We start from the raw sequence: 26,825 nt of genomic DNA, 5'->3' as shown, positions 1-26,825 counted from the left end.
GGCCTCTCTTTGCTATCGCCTCGTCGGCTACTGCAATTGGTTCACGCACCCAGTAACTTCCTAATGAAACTCACGTACTAACAACACGAACAGTTAGTTATGATAAATAATAAAAAATCATGCGTAATTTTCTTACTGAAAAAAAGACCCTTGCGTCTGCCGCCAATTTTGACACCCCGCGAACTACTGGCGATTTTCATGAATTCGATGCCACACTGCGCTGACGCCGCGAACTGTAGTCAACAGCCCCAATTTCTCCTTTGCTTGAGTGGTTCGCTCGCATATTGAGAAGTTACTGCGATAACTTTGCAGTAAAAAAATGTCTTAAGACATATTTTGGCTCCTACGAGGTTGCCATCTTTGACGAACAGGCGCGAGTTTATTGTGAAATTAAAAAAAAAACCGATTCTACTTAGCCTGACTAGAGGAGCAGTCCTCCAAATGCCTCCATATTGGATCAAATGAGGCATCCCCGTTATAGATCTTCGCAATCGCCAATGCAGGGTATTTCACAAAACTTGAGCCAAAGGCAAAAAAAAAAAAGGAACATCGGAGATACGTGAAGCCTACGATATAGTGTTTGCCATAGTGTGGCCCACCCCAGAGTGCATTTTAAATTCAATCTAATTAAACAATTCGCTAAGATTAATAATTAAAAGTTTCAAATATTCCTTTTAAATCCAAGCGCGTTTCGTTAACCTGTAGAAGGGGTTCAGAAACAGCCTAACCTGTTATTTGTAGCAACGAACCTCCGGCGTGATATTTTTCTCGAGCATTTAAAGAAAGTTCGTTGAATATTAAAAAAAATAATGACGGTGAACTTGCGCTACCGTACTGAAGCGCTCTCAATCGTATTTCAGAGGCCTGAAGCATGTGCGCTCAGCACGCCGCAGTAAGCAGCCGACACCGCCGTCAGCATCGGCCTGCAATGGCGTCAGCACATTCGCCCGCAACATCTAACGCGTGCGCTTGTAATAGGCAGGCCACCGAAAGCCAATTGAGACGACATTTTTATTCACAACTCAACAGACAAAACAAAAAAGGAAATGAATATGGTGGAATCGTGCAGTTCAAGGCATGGAGTTTCTTAATATAACTAGAGGGAAGGCTGGCGGCGATACATATAATCCACGATGGAGAGATGCAGGAATGCCGGGAAGAAGAGGTCTCTTACTTGCCTTCGTTATTGTTGAGCATAGATCGGGATACAGCCGTAAAAATATGACTTTTCCCGACGCGAACCTCGAAGAAATACTCTGAAGTTTCCATACCAGCCTAATACGAAACTTCGACTCGCGTTAAATCTATTGCAGAAGTGACAAACGCAGTTTTTAAATAACTTAATATGCGTATACAGGAGAGAATCGAGGTGCACCTGTTAATTTCGAGGTGCAATCCACGCTTTCGGCCTAACACCGGCCAATCCAAACACGAAACGTCGTCAAGCCCTGCATTCCCGTGGTGAATGAAGTGCTGAAATACGCATAGACGGTGGCTCCAACTTTCCCTCTAAATAACATTTAGGAGCTCTATGGTTCAAGGTCGCCCCAATTTATTTAATATATTCTTTTCATTGTGCAGTTCGATGTCACGTGTTTTTTGTTCTTAATTTTTCAGAGCCTTTCTAAAACTGGAAAAGACAATCACGCAGGAGGACGTTGCTACGAAAATTGATTCGGCTGTTCCTGCCCCCCCCCCCCCCCATCGCCTCAATCTTAACGAAATGTACAGCCCCCGTGAAAAGAATACAGCCCAAGGGGTTTGCTTCTGAGCTGTTCAGCAGGGCTCCCCAGCACATCCAGCAGGTTAAAGCTTGAGAGGATAGAGGACACGAAGATATTTATCGTTCGAGTGATTACGGTCGATGAGAATGCATAACGAGGCATACTCCAGGCCTCACAAGCAAACCCCTTGTGATGTATACCTTTTACGGGGGTGTACTTTATGCTAAAATGAATATTTTATATTTTGTACAATTATTTTCAGGTAATACTTAATTTGGAGAATTTTAATAACACTCTGCGTTTCGCTACACAACGGCAAACAATATTTAAGTGCTTGATGCATCCTCGGTGCATCTCCTCTTTTGAAGACTTGGCTCAAATTACATGAAACACCCTGTAGAGGACTACGATATATTTGTCTAATATCATCGTGTATCCAGTTTTTAAGGCTGCGAGGTTTTAACGGAGTAATCAAAGAGACTGAATAGAATTGGGCACAAACATTGAACGAGGTAGCCATTAGGGAATTTTATATGCTTTATTTACACGAACACTGAAATGAAGTGACCCGCCGTGGTGGCTCAGTGGTTAGGGCGCTCGGCTGCTGATCCGGAGTTCCCGGGTTCGAACCCGACCGCGGCAGCTGCGTTTTTATGGAGGCAAAACTCTAAGGCGCCCGTGTGCTGTACGATGTCAGTGCACGTTAAAGATCCTTAGGTGGTCGAAATTATTCCGGAGCCCTCCACTACGGCACCTATTTCTTCCTTTATTCTTTCACTCCCTCCCTTATCTTAGTTTTCTGCGAAAGTCGCATTCGCATTCCTTAAGTTTGTCTGCACGAAGCAAGCCGAGTTCATTCCGACTGCGGATTCCACCGCTTCTAGTCGTTTCTTGCCCACAATCGACGGGACTTTGGCGGCACAGGCTACCTTTCCCATGCGGTGCACCCCTGAAAAGCCGAGCGCTATGGCCGGGGGACCGCTTGTTCCCATTCGTTTGACCGGCTGGGTGGACCGGCAGCCGCGGGGATCGAACCCCCGACCTACCGAAGCCGAAGCGAGCGCTCAAACACAAGGCCCTTCCCTTAAGGCGCGGTTCAGGTGTCCAACGATATATGAGACAGATACTGCGCCATTTCCTTCCCCCAAAACCAATTAAAAGAAATGAAGTGAGGTCACCTACCGTTCTTCGTCGCTCCGCATACGAGGTACTTGAGAGCGGCGGCAGGAGCTGAGCCGAACTCCGGACATGTCTCGGATCCAGCAGGACAGGCATCGCTGCGTAAAAGAAGGCCAATGAGCAATCGATTAAGGTAAGTAAATTGCTGGGTTAGGTGATTAATATTAGCTCACTCAAAAAAGCGCGAAGTCTGGCCACAAGAACCAAAGGAACCGCGCTCGTCCGTATGATTTTTACGTCCTTTCTCTACGTTTATTTATGTGAGCCAAGTGGTAGCCACCGATCTCAACGCTGGCAAACGTATTTTTGAGCTCCTCATCGCTTGGGCCACAGCACGCGACATGTGCTTCGAGCGGGATTCGTTAACGACCTGCATTCATTGCAAGCGAACGAAAATTGCAGGCTGTCACGTTTTTTTTTTTCTGCGCAATTTACTGAACAGACTCTTTAAATGAAAACCAGGGAGAGAGCACGATGCGTTCTCTTTGTTGCCCCTCTTTTTTATGGTGCGTCTTTTCCGCGGTGCTTCTACTTGGGCAAACATATTGTCTTAACTTAGCTACTAAGTTAGTTTTCAGTTTTGGTGCTTTTAATTTGAATACTCAGAGAAAGCATCAGTGATACAATCTGAAAAAAAATGGCCATCAACGGCAGACCCCTCAGAGTTCGACATTACATTTTTTCATCTACAGTTCTCGCCATCGCGTCTTATTGGCTTATAGTGAGGCTGGCTTGAAGGCAATAAGAATTCATCATTGCCTTTTTTACTGGTATGGTATGACATTGTATGGTATGGTATGGTATATGGGGTTTGACATCGCATAGCTGCGGATGGCCCATGAAAGGCGCCGTATTGGAGGGCTCGGAATCAATAGCCGTTTTTAGCATACCGGAGACGTATACCGGTTTACCGGACCCCTCCTGCGCACGCGCAGTGGCTCCCCCTCACCCCAACAATGCCTCTGCGCATGCGCGAGAGGGGTCCGGTAAACCGGTATACGTCTCCGGCTTGCTAAAAAACGTCTAATTTCGACCGCCTAGGGCTAGCGAGCACTGACATCGCTCAGCACACGTCTGTTCTCGCATTTCGCCTCAACCGGAATATTGCCTTCACAGCGGGGATTGCATCCTACGTGAGTGGACCTCAGAAGCCGAACACCATACTTACTACGGCAGCTGGTCCGCCTTCCTTCTTGTATTTATACAAAGCAACGATCATTACACGCCCATTTTCTCTCTGAGGCAGTAAACATCGTTTGAAAAAAAATGGGCAAAAGGTTAACCCGGCTCATCCTAAGTAACCAAAGAGAAAGCTTGATAGTTAAGCCTGGTAAAGATTGTCTAGACTTGGTTGCGTCTCGCCTGGATCATCCATGATGACTGCTGCCGTTAAAGTGTCGAGAGCTGTTGCAATCCGTGTGCACAGGCTGAGAGGCAGCAGAGGCAATCTGGACAGAGTGAGCTCACGGCTCCGGCGTAGCTGCGTTTGAGTGACGTCATGGTTGTCACGTGACTAGGCAGAGGCGAGCGCTCGGTTTCGGTGATGGCGGCGACTGTGTGACGTCTAGCTGCCACGTGGTTTCTCCTCGGTTCAAGGTCAAACTCGCGCACACGGTGAAGAAGCTACGGGGGGGGGGGGGGGTAGTAAAAGTTAAAAATAACACTAAGGATGTATTATTAAGGATGTAAGGATGTATCCTTTGCTTCGAATGGCTCAAACTGCAGAAATGATGTTAAAAAAGTGCTTGCAACCCAATCCGTGCCGTGTGTGTGTGCATTACTCTATCTGCGTGAAGAGCAGTAAGGTATTTCTTGATATAGCACGGACATAGCAATCTCTGCCCCTGAGTGGACGGACGCGCGGTCAAGAATAAGCGAGTACTACGGGAGACCGGGCACGGGAAAGTGATAATACATACATACATACAAGTTTTATTCTCCACAAAGAAGTGGAAGGAGGCGGAGGGAAAAGCCGTACATTTGCGGCTTGAAAAATCCTCCGCCCCCTTACAGTGCATACAGCAGCAGAGCGGGACAATAGACAGTCACATTTTTTTTGTTGCAAAGAGGCAAAAAATAAATAAAAATAAACAGCACTGTATCGCATCACAAAATAAAATAAGCCTAAATAAGAGTTTCAATAGAACACTGGGTTTGGACTCCTGGAAAAACTTTTGTTTTTGAAAAGTAAACAATGCAATGTAATTGACCATAAAGATAGACCTGTGCGTTCATTCACAAAAAAGAGTATGAGTAGCAAAATATTTGTACATATTGGGAAGAGACATATTGGATACATCAGCGCCTTCTTTTTCTGCAGCATTCAGTAATCGCGGAAGGTTATACCGGAGTGTTTGTTGTCCATAGGCAGTACGACATTTTGGAACTTTCCATCGTTCTGGAGTTCTGGTGCTGTAGATGGGATAATTGGGTTTTAGTTCTGCCATTTCAGTAAAAACTGTACTCTCTCGTTGGACACTTAAACGGTACTGCCTGCATAATTTATATTCGTAAATATTTCTTACTTTCAATAAATTAAGCGAAGCAAAGATATCTGAAGAAGGCGCTGTGTATTCAACGTTTTCAATTATTCGTACTATTTTTTTCTGTAGCCTTTTAAGCTTCAACAGATTAGTTTTTGTTGATGTTCCCCAGACTAAATGAGAGTAGTTTAGGTGGGAAACAAAGAGAGCGTTATAGACCATTAGTTTAACTTTTTTTGGAAGAGTATAGCGGTTGCGATTTAAAATTCCAGTTATGCAGCTCAGTTTGCTGATTAGACTGTTTACATGATCATTCCATTGTAAAGTTGAAGTAAAATATACCCCTAACACCTTGACAGTATCTACCACATCAATGGCTGCGGATCTAAACATTACGGTTCCTTGTAACGAAATTTGTTTACTTTTTGGTCGAAAAATTACCACCTTTGTTTTGTTTGCGTTAAGTTTTAATTGATTGCTGGAAATCGAACCGGTATAACGCATTCAATAGATAAAAACAACATCAGAAATACAAGCCGAGAATAATAATAATAATAATAATAATAATAATAATAATAATAATAATAATAATAATAATAATAATAATAATAATAATAATAATAATAATAATAATAATAATGGGTTTTTTGGGGAAAGGAAATGGCGCAGTATCTGTCTCATATATCGTTGGACACGTGAACCGCGCCGTAAGTGGAGGGATAGAGGAGGGAGCGAAAGAACAAAGAGGTGCCGTAGTGGAGGGCTCCGGAATAATTTCGACCACCTGGGGATCTTTAACGTGCACTGACATCGCACAGCACACGGGCGCCTTAGCGTTTTTCCTCCATAAAAACGCAGCCGCCGCGGTCGGGTTCGAACCCGGGAACAAGTTTTTTTGGTGCGTTTCTCAGGCTTCCCCTCTTTAGCCTTTTTGAGTTGGTGATGGAAGCCAAAGCCAAGCAGCCAGCGCGTCCACGGCGTTGCCGAGTGACGGCTACGGCGACGAGGTGCAAGCGGCACAACGCCGGTTGAATTTCGCCGACGCAAGTGCGAGACGCTGTCGCTGCACATTGATAACGGACGATGGCGCTGCGCCGCGTCGGCTACCGCGCGTAACTATACGCAGCCTGCTCCGGAGTTGGAAAAAGACTTCTTGACTCTGAGTGCGTACTAAAAAACAAGGCTCATGTTGAGGAAACCTTCGCGAACAAACGACATTTCGGAATCATTTAGAATACGCAGGCAGAACGCAGCGTGTGCAAATTGTCTTAAGCTATAGCTTTGCTGTGAGTGTACGTATCTTTTTTCTGCGTAATTATTATAATACGTCAAGAGTAGACGAGAAGAAAACACAGGAAAATCGAAGATGTTGTAGCGGTGAACTGCGGTACCAGAGGAAAATAAAAAAAAAGTACGGGTATCGCTCACTGATTTTGTGCTCTGTAAAGTGAGAAGTTCATTGTAGAAGTGACTTTACTCCCCAACTCTCTCCCCTACGCAAGGTAGCATGTCAGCGAATATTCACGCCGGCTAGAATCTCTGTTTTTCATTAAAGCTCTCTCTCTCTTCCTCTCGAGAAGTGAAGACTGTAAATATTTTAAATTGAGCGTAAACTTCAAGCTTACTACGCCTGAGTGAATGCTAATGAACAATTACTTCCGTAATTCAGACTGCAAAAGGTAAACGAAAGACGAAACAGCGTATCACGTTTGGTTACTGAAAGTATGGCCTCCCCGTGTTACGAGATAGGAGCTAGCAGATGAGTTACATTGCCGGAATTTCTCCCCAATCTTTGTGGCTTTGCATTAGGCCGATGTACGAACTGGCCTCGAGAGTGTGAACCAACTGATGCCCACCCTTCGCGCTAAGGAGGCGGACGTGGAAGATCTGGGGTGTAGATAATAAATCGGGTGTAGATAATATGCGTGTCCTCAACGGAGCCTATCACCCTTTACATCTTCTCAGCTTACTGCATCGTGAGGTTTTCGTGTCTTGTAGCCTTATTGAAACATAAAGGCCATAACGCCCAATTACGATCATGAGCTTGCTCCTCCCTTAGGCCTAATTATTTCTCTGAACTGAGCCTAAAGAATGTCAATTGTGGCATCAGTGGTCAATGTAACTTGACATATATAGGGAAGGTCGGTTTCACTTTAGCGCAAGTGGACGTAATAGCCGCACCTCATTCGTTGTCTGGTTCTACGGAAATTTTAATTTCTGTGTAGGCACTGTGATCCCCAAAGTTGGTAGCTATGAAACTTAGACAGCTTTAGTTTAAATCTTTCATGAAGTGTACTGGCTTGTGGGACTGAAATGACGACAGCTCTGAAGTTAGACGAAGCGGCCATCTAATAATAATAATAATTGATTTTTTGTGGAAAGGAAATGGCGCAGTATCTCTCATATATCGTTGGACACCTGAACCGCGCCGTAAGGGAAGGGATAAAGGAGGGAGTCAAAGAAGAAAGGAAGAAGAGATGCCGTAGTGGAGGGCTCCGGAATAATTTAGACCACCTGGGGATCTTTAGCGTACACTGACATCGCACAGCACACGGGCGCCTTAGCGTTTTGCCCCCATAAAAACGCAGCCGCCGAGGTCGGGTTCGAGCCCGGGAACTCCGGATCAGTAGCCGAGCGCTCTAACCACTGAGCCACCGCGGCGGGTATAAGCGGCCATCTATGTTTGTCTTTCATAAATCAGCTTTGAGAGAGTGCAACCTTTTCACAATGCTTAAACTCGAGAACGACACACATAGATTCCATTTTTTTTATTCAGCCACCGATAAGAGAATAGAATGCTGCTTCAGTAACTGAAAAGCAATGACACTGCTTTAAAAAAAGGCTGACGCGAAAAAAATATAAAGGCACGCCAGCACTTTCGGATCGCTGCGGTCGGCTGACTTCAATCTCAACGATAACAAAGAAAAATTTGGAGGAAAAACTAAATAGGCTGAATGGCAATGTTATCAAAACTAGGAAACTCATCGGCACCACGCGTACACAGACACAGCAGATCTTCGATTGATGACACAAATGAACGAACGAAAAAAAAGGAAAGCAAAGAAAACAAAATTCAGCATTTGAATGAAATAAGGTTTTCACAGAATTATGCACATACTGAAACAACTTCTACTATCCAAATTTTTTATTTATTTATAAGTGGCCCTTTTATTACTGGTCACTGACTGATGCTTTCCTATTGAGAACTGCACCAAGTGTGTTGTATTGAAGAAAAAATAAAATAAAGACATCTGGGATATTATTATCACATAGCGCTGAACAAAATATAACCACAAGAGTACTGATTTCATGCTGCATGAATGCATGCAATCACTTGCGAAGACGCTGTACGTGTCAGCGCGTGCGCGTTTTTAATTTTTGTTTATTTGCTTATTTTTAGATATTATAAAGCTTTTCAGGCTCATACAGGAGTGGGTTACAAGGCAAACAAAGTAAGGACAAAAAAGCCAAAAGATGAAACACAATTCAATAATGATTACGGAGCAAAGGAACAAAAAGCGAACAGAACAAACAGCGCTCAGAAAAAGTACACAGCAGATAATATTAAGTGAACGACGCAAGGGTGAAAAAACGTGAGGGACAAGGAATGCAACAGTGAACGTAGCAGACGTGAACCATTTGATGATGAACAATAAAAAAAAAAACATGCAGTGCAAAGATTTAAAGAAAGAGCAAAATAATCATAGGCAGACATACTAACACAGAAGTTCACTTATTCTAGTTCCAAATAAATCAATGAACTCAACAGCCACAATTTCCTCTGGCAGACGGCTCCGTGTTTGAATAACGAAAGGACTGATGATAACTCGGTTTTGAGGAAAGGAAATGACGCAGTAACTGTGTCACATATCTCGGTGGACACTTGAACCGCGCCGTAAGGAAAGGGATAAAGGAGGGATTGAAAGAAGAAAGGAAGAAAGAGGTACCGTAGTAGAGGGCTCCGGATTGAATTCGACCACCTGGTGGCTCAGTGGTTAGGGCGCTCGGCTATAATAATAATAATAATAATAATAATAATAATAATAATAATAATAATAATAATAATAATAATAATAATAATAATAATAATAATAATAATAATAATAATAATAATAATAATAATTGGTTTTTGGGGAGAGGAAATGGCGCAGTATCTGTCTCATATATCGTTGGACACCTGAGGCGCCTTAGCGTTTTTCCTCCATAAAAACGAACCCGACCGCGGCGGCTGCGTTTTTATGGAGGAAAAACGCTAAGGCGCCCGTGCGCTGTGCGATGTCAGTGCACGTTAAAGATCCCCAGGTGGTGGAAATTATTCCGGAGCCCTCCACTACGGCACCACTTTCTTCCTTTCTTCTTTCACTCCCTCCCTTATCCCTTCGCTTACGGCGCGATTCAGGTATCCGCCGACATGTGAGACAGATACTGTCATTTCCTTTCCCCTAGAACCAATTTTAATTTTCAGTTTCTTTAGCGTGCACTGACATCGCACAGCACACGAAGCGCCATATTTTTTTCCAGTACCATGGTTGTGCGGTACCATACGATGCTGGCAAACTGAAGTACCAGCTGAAATAGAGCTTTGTACGCAGTTAGTTTTACGCAAGGAGGTGTTGTAGCTAATTTCCGACGAATTAAGCTGAGCCACCTGAATTCCTTTACACACGTGTTATCAATGTGAGCATCCCATTTGAGGGCGCACGAGAGCGTCACACTCAAATATTTTACAGTGCCTGAACGTCTTGTAATTGTGCCCCTTATACTGTAAGTGAAGATGTCCGGTATAGTTTTACTTATAAAGCTGATGCACGTTGTTTTGCTGACACTGAATGCCATTTCCCATTTTTCACACCAATTTGTAATGTTGTTCAGTGGCATGTTTAATCTCGAAATTTATTCGGTGCCTGCCTGATAGTCCGTAGTGTTGTGTTGGTGAAACGAAATCAATCAATCAATCAATCAATCAATCAATCAATCAATCAATCAATCAATCAATCAATCAATCAATCAATCAATCAACCGCTTCCCTCTGTTGATTCCGTTGCTTCCCTTTTTTTCCGGTGCAGAAACCTGCCTCTTTTTGGTCCGAAAAACTGGCAATTGAACCAACGAATTCCTTTTTCGCGCCAGAGGTTCACACTCCAGGCGTCAGAGAGGACGTCACTGAGCAGCGCATAGTGGCTGCTCTTGCTACTTCTGACGAGCACGCTGAGACATTCTTTTGTTTCTACCATTTTGACGCTCTTCTACCATTTTGACGTTAAGTATACACTCTCTTGACGTTGTTATTTCACCGAAACAGCTCACAGCGCGTTGTCATGGTTCTCGTTTAAAAATTGTAACCACTCATAGCGCGAAAAGTCCGTGGTGATCTAGACGCCGCGAGTACTCGATGTTACGCTGTTTCATCTTTTAATAACGCCCCTTTTTCGCGAAGTCCTCACATCTGCCAGTCTTGCAAGTTAATCGAACCTATCTAGACGCACTTTATATTTGGGTTTACTGGCGTTGTAATCAGGACAAGATTGCTGCATATCGGTCCAGTATAGCTGAATTACGTAAAAGTCTTTTTCGCGCTTTGATCACTTCCTCAGTGCACTGTACTGCTCGCGCCTTCCGCGCGAGCTGCTAGCTGCATGCAGTGCCAGAGCGCGCCTGCCGGGTGCATTCGCAGGAGCAGGCGAAGCCTCGCACTGCAGTGTCACCCCATGGGCACTTGGCCGGAAACCGCGGTGCTTGCGTTAGATTTACTTCTTCTTGCCAGGGCTGCGACAGCAGAGCGGCTCATTTTACACCGGCATGGCGATCGGCGCAGGCTACCGCACGTGCGCAGATAACGGCCTTCTGGACGCAGGAGGTAAGAAAAAGTTCATCTATGTGCGTCATGCGGGGACGTTGAAACGTTAGATCATTTCATCCTCTCCTGCTGGCTGTTTCACAAAGCATAATAATTATTGGTTCTTTGGTGCAAAGGAAAATGCGCAGTATCTGTCTCATATATCGTTGGACACCTGAACCGCGCCGTATGGGAAGGGATAAGGGAGGGAGTCAAAGAAGAAAGGAAGAAATAGGTGCCGTAGTGGAGGGCTCCGGAATAATTTCGACCACCTGGGGATCTTTAACGTGCACTGACATCGCACAGCACACGGGCGCCTTAGCGTTTTGCCTCCATAAAAACGCAGCCGCCGCGGTCGGGTTCGAGCCCGGGAACTCCGGATCAGTAGTCGAGCGCCCTAACCACTGAGCCACCGTGGCGGGTCAAATAATAATAATAATTGGTTTTAGGGGAAAGGAAATGGCGCAGTATCTGTCTCATATATCGTTGGACACCTGAACCGCACCGTAAGGGAAGGGATAAAGGATGGAGTGAACGAAGAAAGGAAGAGAGAGGTGCCGTAGTGGAGGGCTCCGGAATAATTTCGACCACGTGGGGATCTTTAACGTGCACTGACATCGCACAGCACACGGGCGCCTTAGCGTTTTGCCTCCATAAAAACGCAGCAGCCTTGGTCGGGTTCGAACCCGGGGGGGGGGTCAAAGCAGAGAATTAAGTTTTCGCAAATTCTTCGCGCTCAATTAGGGCTGCCGTTAACTCTTCCTGTCCTCCTCTCATTCGGTGCGACCGTCAAATGGCATGCCCTTAAGCAGGTTTGTGACCTTCTTCCCAGGTATGTTATCGAAACCGGGAGATTTTTGTGTTAACTTTTCGTTGCCTTTACTTTTGTCTCAAAATTGCTTTATTTCTGAATATTGCTTTAAAACGTATTTATTTGACCCCTCACCGCTTTGTTTCCTCGATTTTCATTCTGATTTTTTCTAGATCTCTCAAAATTTGTTATTGTTTTTCACAGATTCCTCTATCTATATTTATGAGCAGCTTAAGGTAAACCTGGATGAATTTTCTCCTGTTTGGATCTGCACCAAATCCTGGTAAATCCCCCTCCCTCCCCTCTTATTGGGCAAGTGCCATCGCTTTTAAGGCAACAGCAACAACTACGTGCAGATACGGTCTCCGCCTATTTTTCTGAATATGAATTTGCCGTGTGTGTGTTTGTGTGCGCGTTATATGATGTTATGCTATGCTGGATTTAATCACCCCAAAATTGAAGCGAAAAATAAAATGGCGGCCTTAGGCTGGCGAAAGGCATCGCCGGCAGCAGCTAAGAGAGTACTGATACTCAGAGGCTTTACCAGGCTCCTTGAATGAGAGACAAAAACAAGCCAGTACGCGTTGTGTCATGCAAAACATGGCTTTTACATTACGTCCATCCTGTTCTGCCCGTTAACGCGTAAAACGTGCCAAGCGCGGAAAGAAGTGCGCGTAACACAAAAAATCAATTAGTAACTGTAAGCCTCGTAATCGGAACCTCAGCGCGGCGCTTTACGGACAAGCGCCAAGAGGGCGGGAGGGGGGGGGGGGGGTAGTTGAAAAAGAAAGGCTGAAATTTCCTGGCTTAAGCCGGTGTAAGGCGTTGTAACTCCGCTGAGACAGAATGGCGCTTACACAAAGCAGACCGAGGCAGAAAGAAATTTCCGACACAAGCTGAGGAGGTAAGAGCGGCAGGGAATTCCCGGTGAATTGCACGAAGGCACCGTTCTAGGGCAGTGTTTACATGCAAGCCTTTCCTCCTCCCGCTTTAAGCTGGTTTAGTGAGGCAAATCGCCTTAGCACAGGGGCTTCCGGGTGGTCTCCGGCCTGCCTGCAGCTTTTGCTCGCTTTAAAAGACGAGAAGATGAAGAGAATGCCAGATAAGACGAAAGGAAAGGAAGCTAGGAGAGAGAGAGATAGAGAGAGAGAGAAAAAAGGACTTCCAGCTCAAAAGCGCTTATTCGGTCGTCGTATATCGCTTTCTTTTCCCGTTTCTATTTATTTTTTTTTTGTATCTCATGGGTCGGATTCATGGAATAAAATAAGTGAAGGTGTGCTCTCTGGGGTTTCCATCCGGCGGCCGGTTGCGCGTCAATCGGAAGGCTGTTTGTCAATCGCTCTCTTCCGGAGTGGACGCAAGTCGCGCCGTTCCAGGACTTGAGAAACGGAGGAGACATCAAAATAAAGAGGGAGATGACAGCGACGGAAATGCTGAGGTCTTCTACTAATCAAACTCAACCTACAGTATGCACTGCGTTTCCTCAATGCACGAGCCACTTTGTCAATCAATAAAGTCTGTGATCAAACACGCTGAGCGGCAACTTGTTGCATAACTTGTAGACTTGTAGACAGTGAAGCGCCAAAAAACGACAGCACGTTTTCGAAAGATAAATGGGATATAGGATACTTGCAGCTCTTTAGTCGTCACAGAGGCGGGTGATTATATAGCCATGAGGTGTGTGTGCGTGGGGGGGGGGGGGGGGGGTCAGGAGGGGGAGGAAGACAAGTGCAAGGTAACGAGTGAGAAGAACACGAAATGCAAAGGAGGGTACACGTGCAATTTCTAAAGCATATCTAAGAACGCGCTTTCATTTTTATGAATTGCCAACTAAGTGGCGGTAACGCACGCACTCCCACTATTTGTGATATTGCACGATTTTGTCAGTTCACGCGAAATCACGGTTTTGCTCCTCATCAGGATAACAGTCTCTTGAAGCCTTGTTTCCCAAATGTTCACTTATTACTTCCCGCAGTTTTTACTGTGACGTAGTAGATGTGATCCTGTGCTCTTCATTGATACATCGACCGGTTTTGCTGATGTACACTTCCCCGCACGTCAGCGGGATGCGATTCTTCTGGGAAAGAAGCTCTTGGGGAAGTTTATCGGATCACGTTGACGCGCGGAAAAGTGTGCACCGGCCAAACCGGCAGATGTATCAATGACCGCCCACAAGAGGATAGGCTATCGTTGATCACTAGGATATTTACGAAGAAAATTAGCTAAGGCACCTCCTGATGTAAAGCTGAAAGCCTACAAAACCCTATTCCGACCAATTCTGGAGTATGGAAGCATAGTATGGAACCCTCATCAGCAGTACCTGATAGATAGGCTGGAAGGGGTGCAAAATAAAGCGCTACGATTTGTCTACTCAAATCATTCTCGGTATGGCAGCTTCAGTGCTCTTTGAAGACAAGCAGGCATTCCTACACTTGCCAGTAGACGTCGCGTTGCTGCCACGAAGTGTCTTATCATGCTTTACCATGGGTCGGTAAATATCAACTAAGATCAGTGCCTGCAGCCACCACACCGTCACACTAAACGAAGAAATCACGATAAACACATCAGACCATACGTCACACGGTGCAATACATTTAAGTTTAATTTTTTTCCGTCGTCGGTAGAGATTTGGAATTCTTTGCTGCTGGATGTTGTTGACGGCAATTTTGTGTCTAGCTTTATCACTAAGGTAGAATCTTTGCTTCATTCAGTGCCATAACGCGGATTTTTTTTAAAAAAACTTCGGTCGAATGTTTCTCTGCTTAAGTAGTGCGTTGATGTGCTATTATATTGTACAGAGTGATGCACAATGTGAATACCTTTGTAACGCACTCCTGTATGGGCCTGTCAAAGGCTCCCAGTATTGCTAAATAAATAAATAAATGCAGGGTCACATTTTCCACATTAATACAAGAACTGCGGGAAGGAAGAAGTGAAATATGTGAAGAAAGGCTTCAAGAAACTGGTATCCTTATAAAGAGCAAAGACAAAATCGCGCGTGAATTGATACAGGCGCACCATTCCAGAAAAAGTTGTAGGGCAAGTATTAACACCCCTTCGTTGACAATTAATAAAATGAAAGTGCGTCCTCATATCTGCTTTAGAAATTGTGCACTCACACGTATACCTTCCTCTGAATTTCGAACTTCTTCCCGCGCCTTTCTCCTTCCCTTCTTCCCTACTTCCCTCAATCCCTATCTCCCCCCTCACCTTATGGCTATATTACCAGTCGTCTCGGGAATGAATAAATAATTGCAAGTAGCGCATTTCAAGTAAATACTTGGTCTTTGTGCAGTCATTCTTTGCGCTTTAATTTTGTGACATCATAGCCGATTTCTATTCGGCTCTAACGTAGATTATAAGGGAACTAAACATGAAAGCTGGGAAAGCAAGCCTTCGCGTTAAGATTTACGCCAAAAAAGGCCGGAGGTGCGAAGTCACGCCGAATGCTTGATTCTAAGATCTGCTGAGCTAGGTGTCTAACGCATGCACCTGCCAGAACAAAAAAAGAAAAGAGAGCATACTCCTTCAATGATTCCGTATAATTTTTAACCAAGCCGGTTATCATGAGTCCGCGTTACATTGAAAGGGAAAAGCAGGCGATGTAATAGGACTAAAAAAATCATTATTCCTAAGTATAGCTTTGATTAAAAAAATCTAGTGTCTTTATTACTCTACCTTCTTGGTATCAATAACTGGTACCGGACAGTTATCACAAGCAAGACCTTAGGCACTATATATAGTCACTCTAGTGTGAAGAGAAAAAAAAATCGCGTGATCATACCTTCATTTTTTTTTTACTTTTAAGGAAAGTGGTAATTTTTCTTCAGGATTATCCATTGAGCTCAACACTCCACAACTGAGATGTTCTCGATCAGGTTTTCCAGAATGTGATAGAAAAAATGAACCATGCACTCTCGTCAGGTGACCGAACGCTCCGCGAGTTCTACCTTGAACGATTAATAACTGGACGCCAGTGCTGTGCGCATGTGTGATTTAATTACTCTAAAATGAACTAATCACGCGCACAACCTGGACACATTTCTTATTGTGTAAATAATTTGTACATATTACTTCTCCCCCTATCCTCTCTTCCTGTCCCCTCACCTCTTTCATTTCATTTCTCCATTCGGCCTGCTATCCTTTATTTCCGCTGCCCCAGCTCAGGTGCTTCAGTATCGATGACAGATGCCGGGGCTAGAAAAAATCTTTTCCTTCCTTTTTAGTATTATTTTAATAAACAACCACTACCACCACCACCAGTTACTAGCCTTCTGTGCAAGAAGGGTCGCTTGCAAAGTTTACTGTTAGAAAACAAGCGCTGTAAATTTTCTCCTGTACTCGTTCTCTGTCAAGATGTTTAACTACGAAAGGACCATGCATCCAAATCTTCTTTAGGAGAACAATTTCTAAAGAGGCAATTCGCATCACTCCAATTGGGTAATTGATTACGCTCAGTCACCAGGGAAGATATTCACGAGCAGTTACATATCCTTAATTAACCGTAAGTGCTCCCTGCTTGACGCTTTGTTCATACTACAGTAGTGAGTGACAAATCATCTAAAAATCACGCTGCTAGAGTCACTCCACGAGTCCCTGGTCACCAACGTGCATGGCGAAGTCACATGCTAGACAAGTCACCACAGTTATGACGACACAACGAGCACAGCCTTACAATACCAATAGCAAGCACTCCACAAACATACCTCGTTTATAGATTCGGCACGTAAGACTTGCGTTCCAGAGAGTATCAGTTCAAAAAAGAAAAGAAACATCCATGCAGGCCGTATCCACCCATCTAGTCTTTGTTTACTGTTTTCGGGCCACCCCTTTGAGCAATGTTTTTCCCGTATTGGGAACAGGGCTCTACATAGAACATTCCAAGTTAACAACAACAACAAAAAAACGTTAGAAATCACTGCGGCACCCACATTGCAGAAATTCGGAATCGCGTTTTCTTACCTAATTGGCTCTAATTAATTACCTAAGTAACCCACATCGACCATTCTTGTTACTGGTTTAAGTTTTTTTAATGCGTATTTGATGATCTATTCCACGTTCACAGTGCAGAGAAGTTACAGTCCTCGCCGTTCGGGTGTCCACAGAAGCGTTTTTTCGGCCTAATTAGCTCTAATTAATTACCTAATTGGCCCACATAAACCATTTTGTTACTGATTTAAGTCTTTTGGTGCTCTATTCCATGTTTACAGTTCAGACAAGTTCTCGTCCACGTCATTCGGGTGTCCATAGAAGCGCTCTTTCGACTTAATTGGCTCTAAGTAATCGCTTAATTAACCCAAGTTAATAATTTTGTCACTTGCGTATCTTCTTTCGATGCTCTATCTGACGATATTATTCATTTTGTGATATACCGAATAGTTCCTTCGTTATTAGACCGAGATTGTGTAGTCAACGCCGAAACCGCCTACGAAGCCATACAATGCTCACGCATTAAAAAAAGAAATTTACAAGAGCCACTTTTCTGGGCACCAGGCTCGACCTAGCAGTGTTGTTGACGGCATATACGCACCGTAGCAGACTGTGAGCGTCGCCTCGGCCGATGACGCTGGCCGAGTTGAGGTACGGGGCCAGCAGCAGCAGCAACAGCGGCACGAGCCCAGGCGTTGCGGGGCCCATAGCGCTCTGTGCCCAGACTGGCTGATCGAGAGGAGCAGAAGAAGCGGGGGGCCTGCAACACCTCGTGCGCTCGGCCTCTTCCCGCAACCCGCAATCGCGCGCGCATACACCGCTGACCAAGGATGCTGGGCTGGCGCTCGGTTTCGGGTGTCGCGCGGGCGGTCGCCGCTGTAGCTTGCCACAGGCCACGGCTGCCGGACTCTGCATGGGGGTGATTCGCGCGGGAAAGCTACCCTTGGACGTCAGCTTGGGGGCATACAGGGCCGCTCTAGTGGATCTGTCATCGGGAGGGCGCTTTGACGTCTCTTGGACTGCCCTGCTATTCCCCTCTTCGTGCCAAGGGCGGCGTTTGCTTTATTTGTATGCATGAACAAGAACGTAAGAATCGAATGCCACTGATGATGATGACGACGTTGATTATGTTTATAAGATTAGTAACGGTAACAGTAATAAAAATAAAAGGGTATCTACTTTGTTTGCTTGACTTGCTGCTTAGAAGGCGAGCGATTGAAGCTCTCGACAAGAAGACAGAAAAGCCCGAAAGCTCTTTGATACTAGTTTTTCTTCTTTTTTTCTATCATCTAGCTCTGCCTCACATTGGCCTCTCTGGTTTCCTCGCGAATAAATTCTCTCTTTGTCTTGCATGGTATTTTCAAGACAAATCAGCTGGTGTGATTTCGGTAGTATCTGTGGAGGCCTGTCTGTGGGGTCGTTTGAAACGGCCGTCAGCCACTTTGCAGGCGTATGGCTGAGTAACTGAGTAGATTTTAGAGAGCAAGATTACCCGAGCGGGGAAACGGGCTTCACAGACGTAGGTGAGAGTGACGTCCAAAGAGGCCAGTCAGAAGGGCTGAAGTTGATGGGGGACGATGCTGGCAGAAGGAAGGGCAAAATGAAGTGTGGCGACTCTTAAAATGGACGACAAGCGGCAACTTTGTCTGGAAAGCCAGCGGTACGCAGATCGCAGATACCTTCTGCGTTTATTTCTTCTTTCTTTCTTTTTTTTTTTGCGACGCCTGCGCAGACTGCTCGGGCTGTGGACCTCCGCGAGCGTTCTCGACCAGCCAAAGCGGAATGCCTTGACGAATCGGTTTCGCCGAGCTGCGAGACATGTGGTGGTCCTACTAAATTTGTAACACGGGACGGGGATCACTGCGACGATTCTGGCAGCATTATATTGGCCGATCTGAACTTCGAAAACGGAAGAGCACAATAGGGATGTCAAGAATATCGGTATTAGCGAGAGGCTTCTCGCAGAGCTATTTAATTTGCCGATTTCGGAAAATCCCCGGGCAGCTCGTGGGATGGTCTCGAAGAGGTAGATGAATAATTCATCGGGGCGGGGAGGTTCCATCCTCTGTCCCAGACCTGAGATGGCAGTGGACGACGCTGAACAAATCGAATAAAAGCTGAGATGCGTAGATACCGCTTTTTATCGTCGGCTTGTCTTTGCTCGACCCGCACATCAGAAAGGGTCGGGAAAAAAATTTAGTTTTTTTTACGTCTCGTTTTTTTTTTCAGCGCAGCTTTAGCCTTGGTTCACTGCAAGCAGACGAGGTGTTTATACCGGCCGTATGTTCGTGCATCCCGAAGCAATCAACTACAACAAAAGGCATGGATATCTATGGTGGAAAAAGAAAAAAACAACAACTTATTTGCTATAAATATCTTATGGCAAACTTAAAAGAAATTATTTGGCGATGATTGGTAAAAGGATGCTGGAAAACGTAGTCCCAGCAATCGAATGATGACAACTGTACACTCTAAACACAAATATGCCCAAACTAGAGTAAAAAAGAAGGAATAACGCTGTCCTATAGCTCACTCCTTTTTATAAAAGATAGTGCTCTAGAAAAGAGATTATTTTCTTTGTACTCCTTTCTGCTTAAAGTGTATATTGCGAAGGATCGTGGACTCAAGCTCTGCGTTCGGATTATTAGCGGTACCGCAGGCAAACTGGCGCGAGCTTTTCGCCTGCGGCTAGCTCTCACCGTAGGTTCGAGGTCATAAACTGGTGATCGGAATCATGAACAAATCACCACTTGAGACCGCATGGGTGACGCAGAGTAAGATTATAGCTTGTGTGTTTCTCTTAGTCGTGCTGTGAGGCCGAACTTACACGATCGTTAGTATGGAGGGCAGCAGGCTCTGCAGTCTTGAGCGGAGCAAATCACGGCAACAAAGTAATTCAACAATATTCAAGGAATACTGATGATTTACTCGTTGCTGCAAGGAATTGTCGCTTCTTGCTGACAGATTCTTTGTTGCTCCAATACGCCATGAGTGCTGCTTGCAGGGGCGCCACAGAAATCCCTCTCGCGGCCGATTCTGAAAACAGCGGCGGAATCCGCTGGCCGCGCTCCCCCGCGTCGGAACGCGTTTGCCAGCCTTGTTCAAAAAGCCCTGGACACAGCGCAACAGCCTCCCCTCACCCATGGCTACTGAGCCAAAAGTCGTTGGATCAAATGCTGATCTCGGCGACCTGATTTTGACAGAAGCGGAATGCAAAACATTCCCTCGTTGTGCAGTGTCAGCGCAGGTTAAAGAGCCTAGCTTGCATGATCCAACTTAATCCGGATCCCTCCGCTACGACATCCTTCACAGTCCATGTGCGGTTTCGGGATATTACACCTCACACATATTTAGACCACTTTTCCCTCAGAAAAAATATTGAACAATTAACACGAAAGAAAAAAACAACAAAATTAAATTACTATATTTTGGGAGTATTATTAGCCCTCTGCAACCAAAACCATTGCAAGCAAATAGGTACACTATGGCGTTTCATGCTTCAGTAAATTTACCTTTCGAGCTGTGGAGCAGCGTCAGGTGCCATTCGCAGAATCGGGCACAGGTGTCGTAGTGAAGCCTATGTTAGTAAAATCGCAAGGACATCCGCATGTTTTAACGTAGCCGTTTAATAGAGCGCACAGGAATGGGCCAGAAGCACAGCATGCCACGGCACAGTACATGACCGAGGTAAATCGGCCGCATAAAACGCAGACATCCCATATCACCGATAACAACCAATGAAGCTTGCCATACCAGAGCATGGCTGCGCGGTTAGCAGTTCTGAACAATGCTTAACAGCGTAACGCTGTTCATGCGTAAAAGAAAACTAGGGCAGGAATAAAATCAAATTGATCAGATCCCCAGAACAGTTTCTTTTTTCGCGATATTTAGCTAGGGTCGGTTGCAAGTCACGTCAAAAACAAGACAGCGCGCCCGAATTGCGCAGGAAGGAAAAACGTGATTTCCAACGCTAAACCTGCCTCTGAGATCAATGGTATGCTTGTCCGATTATCACTTGAATCCGTAAAGCCTGCGTATGGCGGCACATGCATGTATGTAGAGTTTCTGAGAGAGGCGCATTAAGCAAATGGTCAGTGAACAGCAGCAACAAGCCAGCAGCAAGCAGGAAACCAGCGGGAGCAGCCCGGTCGCTGTTTCGCAACAGCGACGACAGGCGGCGCTGCGAGCGCTGGTCTCACGGCATATATTCCAAGGAATATTGTAGAGTCCTAACGACGGATTCCAGTATCCAAAGAATCCGTCAAGAGTAATCATATACACTACGCTTTCCCACGCATGCCTACATGTGTAGAAAGGTAACGTTGTTTAGGCTGTTGTCAATGTGAAAGTTTGGCCATCCCTTGCTAGCTATCTCTTCTTCATTCATGTCACGCTAGTGAAGTGAGAACTTGCGGGCTTGCTCATGATACATTTTTTTTTTATTTTCCCAAACCTGCCTTACTGCTAATAGTGTTTTCCCACGCAACTCTCTTGCGAAGCTCATTGGGGTTTAACGTTCCAAAGCGACTCAGACTATGAAGGACGCCGTAGCGAAGGGCCTTAATTTCGTCCATCCGGGTTTTTTTTTTCAACGTGCACTTACTTATATGGTACAGTACACCGGCCTCTACAATTTCGCCTCCATCGAAATTCGACCGCCGCGGCCGGGATCGAACTCTCGACTTTCGGGTCAGCAGCCTAGCGCCATAACCACTGAGCCACCGCGGCAGCTCGAAACTAAACGAAATTTAGTGGCGATCAATTGGATTTATGCGGAGGAAATACGCATTATTCTTATTTCAGTCGGCAATCTATTCCAATTCTGATTTTATTTCAATTCTGAGTCCATTGTAAGATCGCGGTGGGTCCTCATGCCACTACCGGCCCAGTTTCGCAGCGGTTAAGCGATGCGGCGTGTGGCATCAAACAGAGCCACCGATAGGGCTTCTGTTACTCAGGTTGCCCTTCCCGAGCAATGGGAGAATGAGTAGCTCCTGCAAGCCTCGTTTTGGTGCAGACAGCTCTTCGGGAGGCTGTCTATTTTGCACGAAAACCTGCTGTTGTCTGCGTCATGTTCTTCTTAGCCGTTTTCATTTTTGCTGACTCATTCTTTGCTCAGCGTCTCCATCCTCTCCCGTATACGTGAAGAGGGGGAGAGAGGAACGGTTGGCAGGTGTCAGATGGAGAGCGGGAAATCCCCTTAAACACCACCTGCCACTTTCAGCAGGTGGAGGCTTCACACAGACACCGACGAGGGACAGTTTTCGCCTTCATGGTCCTTCTAGTGCTATCGCTGTAAAAAAAAACAAAGAAAGAAAGGAAGAAAGGAAAACGTGTTTAGGGGAAATCCCTAGGGTTGAGCAGATTTGACGTAAGGGAGTAACTAACTATAAGCATCCACCCAGGCACATCCATACGACTACGCAGGAAGACACAGAGCTTTCACAGAAATTTCGCAGTTGAAGAAAAGTTCGTCCTGCTCCCGGGATCAAATCCGGTACCAGTGACTGTGCGGAAGCAGCCGCTCTACTATGTAAGCATACCAGGATGCCTTTCAGGTAATAGGGTGACGGCAAATTGATGATAATGATGATTATGGATGTTTATGGCGCAGGGGCATCTATGGCCAAAGAGCTCCATGGCACAGGGTATTTTCGACTACTCAACGTGGGGTCGAGGACTCATTTCCCAAGCATTTCACCGCGCATAAGCCGAGCACACGCCAAATTGATCAAGAACGATTATAGATAAGGGAGAGAAAGAAGAAACACGATTAGCGCGCGAGCCTGCTTCTGCGGCGGCCAGGCATCACTGGGGTCGAGAGTAACGGCGCCGTAGAGCACTGCCGCAAGCATCCTCTGTCCGATCAGCATGGACGGGGCACGGCAGCGTCGGAAGTCAGCTGGCTTGGACAGCCCGTCCAAGTCGCCCGATAAGCAGCAGGAGCAGCAGCAGGACAGGCCTCCGCTGACCGAAGAGCAGATCAGCGAGTTCCGCGAGGCGTTCACGCTCTATGACAAGGAAGGCAGCGGCTCCATAAGGGCCTCGGACTTGGGCACCGTCATGAGGTCTCTGGGCTACAACCCCACCGAAGCTCAGGTCGCGGTGAGTAGAGCGTGCCAGTCGGCTGTGGTCGCAGTTTCCACATTTTTTGTGGCCACATCCCTCTGAAAGGGAGAAGTGCAGTTACCGATCATAGCCACCACGATGTAAGCGCGAACGGAGTCTGCTCTGGCCCTCTCGTCGTGTGATATGGCAGTAGCGCATTTAACAAGAATGTCACGTTGAAGCGCCCATGATACCATGCACGCCATAACGGCAGAAAAGGTTGACTCTTTGCTTCGTTGGACTACGTGAGTGTTTCGACGTCGCATGCACCACGCAAGCTCTCCTGTGACATTTTCGTATTAAATGCCCTATTCGCTTCTATCTGACATTCGATAGAAACTTACCAACAGCAAGTGCATATACTCTTACACTAATCTTAAAACATGCCACGGAGCACGAAGGTGCTTCGCCCAGAGTTACGTGACCAGAATCACGTCTTTTCCAAGCAAAGCTACGAAGCTGGCATCGCGTTTTTAACGGTCATTTTGTTTTCTGTGAAATTCACTTATAGTCCGGAAGGTTTTGCTATTTCCGGTCAGCATTTCCCGTTGCAAGCACTTTTGCGGAAGGTTGAACTTATCTGTCCTAACAATGCCATTCTGTTTCAAGTGTAAAAAAGTAAAATGCATACAATGGAAGCATATCAATTGTCTTACGTTTGCACCTTCGCACACAGCTGACCAACTTCTCTCATATTCTTCGAACTATCATCACGCAGTCTGCAGCCAGGTTTGCACAGTAAAATCATTTTCTTTCGTTGGTCGCAGGCAAGAATGAACTAAGCGGCATTTTTGATTTGAACCAGGAGCCCAGGCCACCCACTCCAGATACCATGCTCTCTCGTCCAATCATTTATCCCCGCGTTGAGACCCAGTCCAGATGTCCAAAGAGATTGAGGAAGAGACTTTTCCTTAATTTCCTTTCTTCATAACCTTACCTCCCGCGTGCTATTTCCAACGGCCGTTGCCAGGGCAGGTGCATATATAAGAGGGAAGTTTCTGCGCTGCTTGCGAGGCAAACCGACTCAAATGCCTATGCGATTAGTCGTTGGGTGCGGTCGCTATTATTTACATTTCCGCAGGAAATAGTTGGCTCCGAGTCGCGGGAGAACATCGATTTCCCCGAGTTTCTGACCATCATGGCCAAGGAGGAGGTCCGCCTGGAAGACGTCGATGAAGAGATCCGCGAGGCCTTCAAGGTGTTTGACCGCAACGGCGACGGCTACGTGAGCGTGGCCGAGCTGCGTCATGTGATGACCACCATGGGCGAGAAGCTGTCGCACGAAGAAGTGGAGGAGATGATACGCGAGGCAGACCAGGACGGCGACGGGCGCATCAACTATGACGAGTTTGTCACCATGGTCACGTCCAAGTGACCACGGGATCCAATAAAACGTGCCTCGCTTTGCCTCCAGGTCGGGATGCTTAACCGAGCTTGTGCTACCACCTCAGCCGTGGCGTAGTGGTCTGAACACGAGCATCGTATGCGGGAGAGGCGGGGTATGATTCCAAGTGTCGCCGTGCACCCACTGAGTTTCCAACGAGTACAAGAGCACCCCTGGCATAATGCTCGGCACTTTTGGGGTGAAATGTTCGAACAACTCAGTCCCTGAACCCACTTAGTGCACAAGAAAAAAAAAACTCTTTAGCCATGGCATGCTCTTTGTGCAAGCAGCTCACCCGCCATTTAGATCAAACCATCGTCATCAGAAACCAAAGATACGATCACGTTGGCTCAACTTCTCCGTCACCAATAAAAGATCAGGGGCGTTTTTCTGATGGTGTTGGGGCCTTTACCATTGGCACCGGCCGTTCGAGACACCAGTGATAACTAGAAAGCAATGTCGCTTGCCGTCTTTGCTGCCAATCTCTGGGATGGCTAGGTCAGAAAGGTGCAGTTACAGAGAGTGAACACAATCTCTACAAAATACAGAGCCCAGTGTGAGCCTCCTTTCGTGCGGACTTTGCACCGCCTTTCTGTACAGCTTCCCACAAAATTCCTGGAAGCGTTGTGGATAATTGGATTGTGAAGTCTGCGCCGATACGTACAAAACTGTGCGTTAGCAATGAGTGTATTTTTAGTAGAATATGTTGTTACGTGATTGCGAACGTATTATGCGAGGCCAAGAGCCGAAGGCCTGTGACAGCCGAACCACTCAAAATATCACAAGAGCACGCCACAGCGCTGTCATTGTTCTAAAAACCCTTAGTCGTCCTCCAAACGTGCAGTCGGGGACATAAGTCTCTGGACCGCACGTTCCTCAAACGAAGCCGCAAGCTCTACTCTAAGCCGGCGGCTGGAAACCACACTTGTGGCGAGGAAAGAACAAAATTCTAGCTTTCGCCTCCAAATGTGTGGTCTCCAGTCGTCGGGTAATAGCAGAGCTATCGGCTTCGTTTGAGCAACGCGTGGTCCAGAGACTTCTGTACCCGAATGTACGTAGCAATATTAATATACCGTAAATTTGTATGCTCATAAGAAAAATCCTTTCCGGAGCAACTTCTTGTTCCAATCATAGCGCGCGCTTTCTGCGCAAAAGCAAATATGGCTTTAAACTGCTCAACGCCATTGGCTGGTTCTGAACAACTGCGACACTTAAGATTTCAGTCTGCGCGTCTGACTCGCCGACTGAAAGACAAGTAGTTAAGTGTAAATGAATGAACCCTCTAGGCGAGTAGAACACGTTAGACACCAACATTAACTAATGAAGTTAATATTTAGTTATGGTTGGGCTAAAATTTAATTGCTTATAATTAAATAACCGATCAAGTCATGATCTAACTAATGGCATATACGTAACAGATTCGATGTTAGACACCAATGTCGCCTAATTAGGTTAATATTTAGTTGCAGTTAGGCTTAACATGGCGGCCGTGACGTCGCACTTAGCAGCTCACAAGGCGGTCGGCGCCCGCTCTCCGTAAGGTATGGAAAAGCAGCCTAATCACGTGGTAACAAATCGCATGGACGATAGATGTTGTTGTTGTTGTTAGCCTATCAAAAGATGGCACATACCCACACTGGGGGATCGGCCAAGAATCGGGTGGCTATTCACCTGAACGCAGTTAACAAAAAGGAAAAGCACGTGGGAGTGCAACACCGGTGAATTTTTTGTCATGAACAGAAAAGGGATGAGTGTTTTGATTTTAAAATTTTAAGAATAATAATAAAGGGAGGGATTAAATATTAATGATTTAGTCAAAATGTAATAATTGATAGAAAAGAAAAGGTTGGAACACTTAGCAAGGCAGTCGGTGAGATTCTATCAGGAAATTTAGAACAGCGGTACAAACAGATTTGTGGCTGAACCCAAATGTGGTGGCGCCAAATGATAGCAAGAGCGGGCTGCTCAAACTAAGGCCATGATGCTGCAAGGGCTCCTCCAGCAACCTTTTTCTCAGAGAGTTGAATCGGCGACAATACAGCCAAAAATGTTCAATAGATTCAGGCTCACGGCAAAATGCACAAAGGGGAGAGAGCGCCAAACCCGACTTGTGTAAATAGAAATTTAGAGGGGGGATGCGGCAGCGCAGCCTCGTCAGTGATACTTCAAGCTGCCGAGAGCAACAAATTTTCCTGTTCCAATAATATTTAAGGTGCTAATAATCCGCTGATGTTAAAAGTGATGTGTCTTGCGTGCTTAAAAACGCACGTCGCCGAAATCTAGATGCTGTATTATAGGCTGTAGCAGGGATGATTGGTAACACGGGGACGCTGACGGAAGCCTTTGCGAGATTATCAGCAATCTCATTTAC

General features: G+C 45.8%; 2 protein-coding genes across 2 annotated transcripts in view; one reads left to right on the top strand and one right to left on the bottom strand.

The window, feature by feature from the left end:
* Window positions 1-17,712, bottom strand: part of LOC144125201 (uncharacterized) — a 79,245-nt gene extending 61,533 nt beyond the window's left edge. The window contains exons 1-2 of the mRNA XM_077658404.1: window positions 17,564-17,712; window positions 2,907-3,001 (exon numbers count right to left, since the gene is read on the bottom strand). Coding sequence (XP_077514530.1) covers window positions 2,907-3,001; window positions 17,564-17,670 — 202 coding nt within the window. The 5' untranslated portion in view covers window positions 17,671-17,712. The remainder of the gene's footprint in view (window positions 1-2,906; window positions 3,002-17,563) is intronic.
* A 5,035-nt stretch (window positions 17,713-22,747) lies between these two features.
* LOC144123396 (uncharacterized) lies at window positions 22,748-24,530 on the top strand. Its single transcript, XM_077656236.1, has 2 exons — window positions 22,748-23,067; window positions 24,152-24,530. The coding sequence occupies exons 1-2, from the start codon at window positions 22,834-22,836 to the stop codon at window positions 24,443-24,445; spliced, it is 528 nt and encodes a 175-aa protein (XP_077512362.1). The 5' UTR covers window positions 22,748-22,833; the 3' UTR covers window positions 24,446-24,530.
* The last annotated feature ends 2,295 nt before the right edge of the window (window positions 24,531-26,825 follow it).

The sequence above is a fragment of the Amblyomma americanum genome, chromosome 3 (assembly GCF_052857255.1).
Source record: "Amblyomma americanum isolate KBUSLIRL-KWMA chromosome 3, ASM5285725v1, whole genome shotgun sequence".
NCBI classification, from domain to species: domain Eukaryota; kingdom Metazoa; phylum Arthropoda; class Arachnida; order Ixodida; family Ixodidae; genus Amblyomma; species Amblyomma americanum.
The sequence above is the reverse complement of the archived record's forward strand: the minus strand, read 5'-3'. Positions and strand labels throughout refer to the sequence as shown.

Excerpts from the sequence above, each read along its gene's own strand:
- LOC144123396 (XM_077656236.1), top strand. The coding sequence starts at position 22,834 with ATGGACGGGGCACGGCAGCGTCGGAAGTCAGCTGGCTTGGACAGCCCG. Across the intron at positions 23,068-24,151 it reads CCACCGAAGCTCAGGTCGCG|GAAATAGTTGGCTCCGAGTC; the intron begins GTGAGTAGAGCG and ends ACATTTCCGCAG.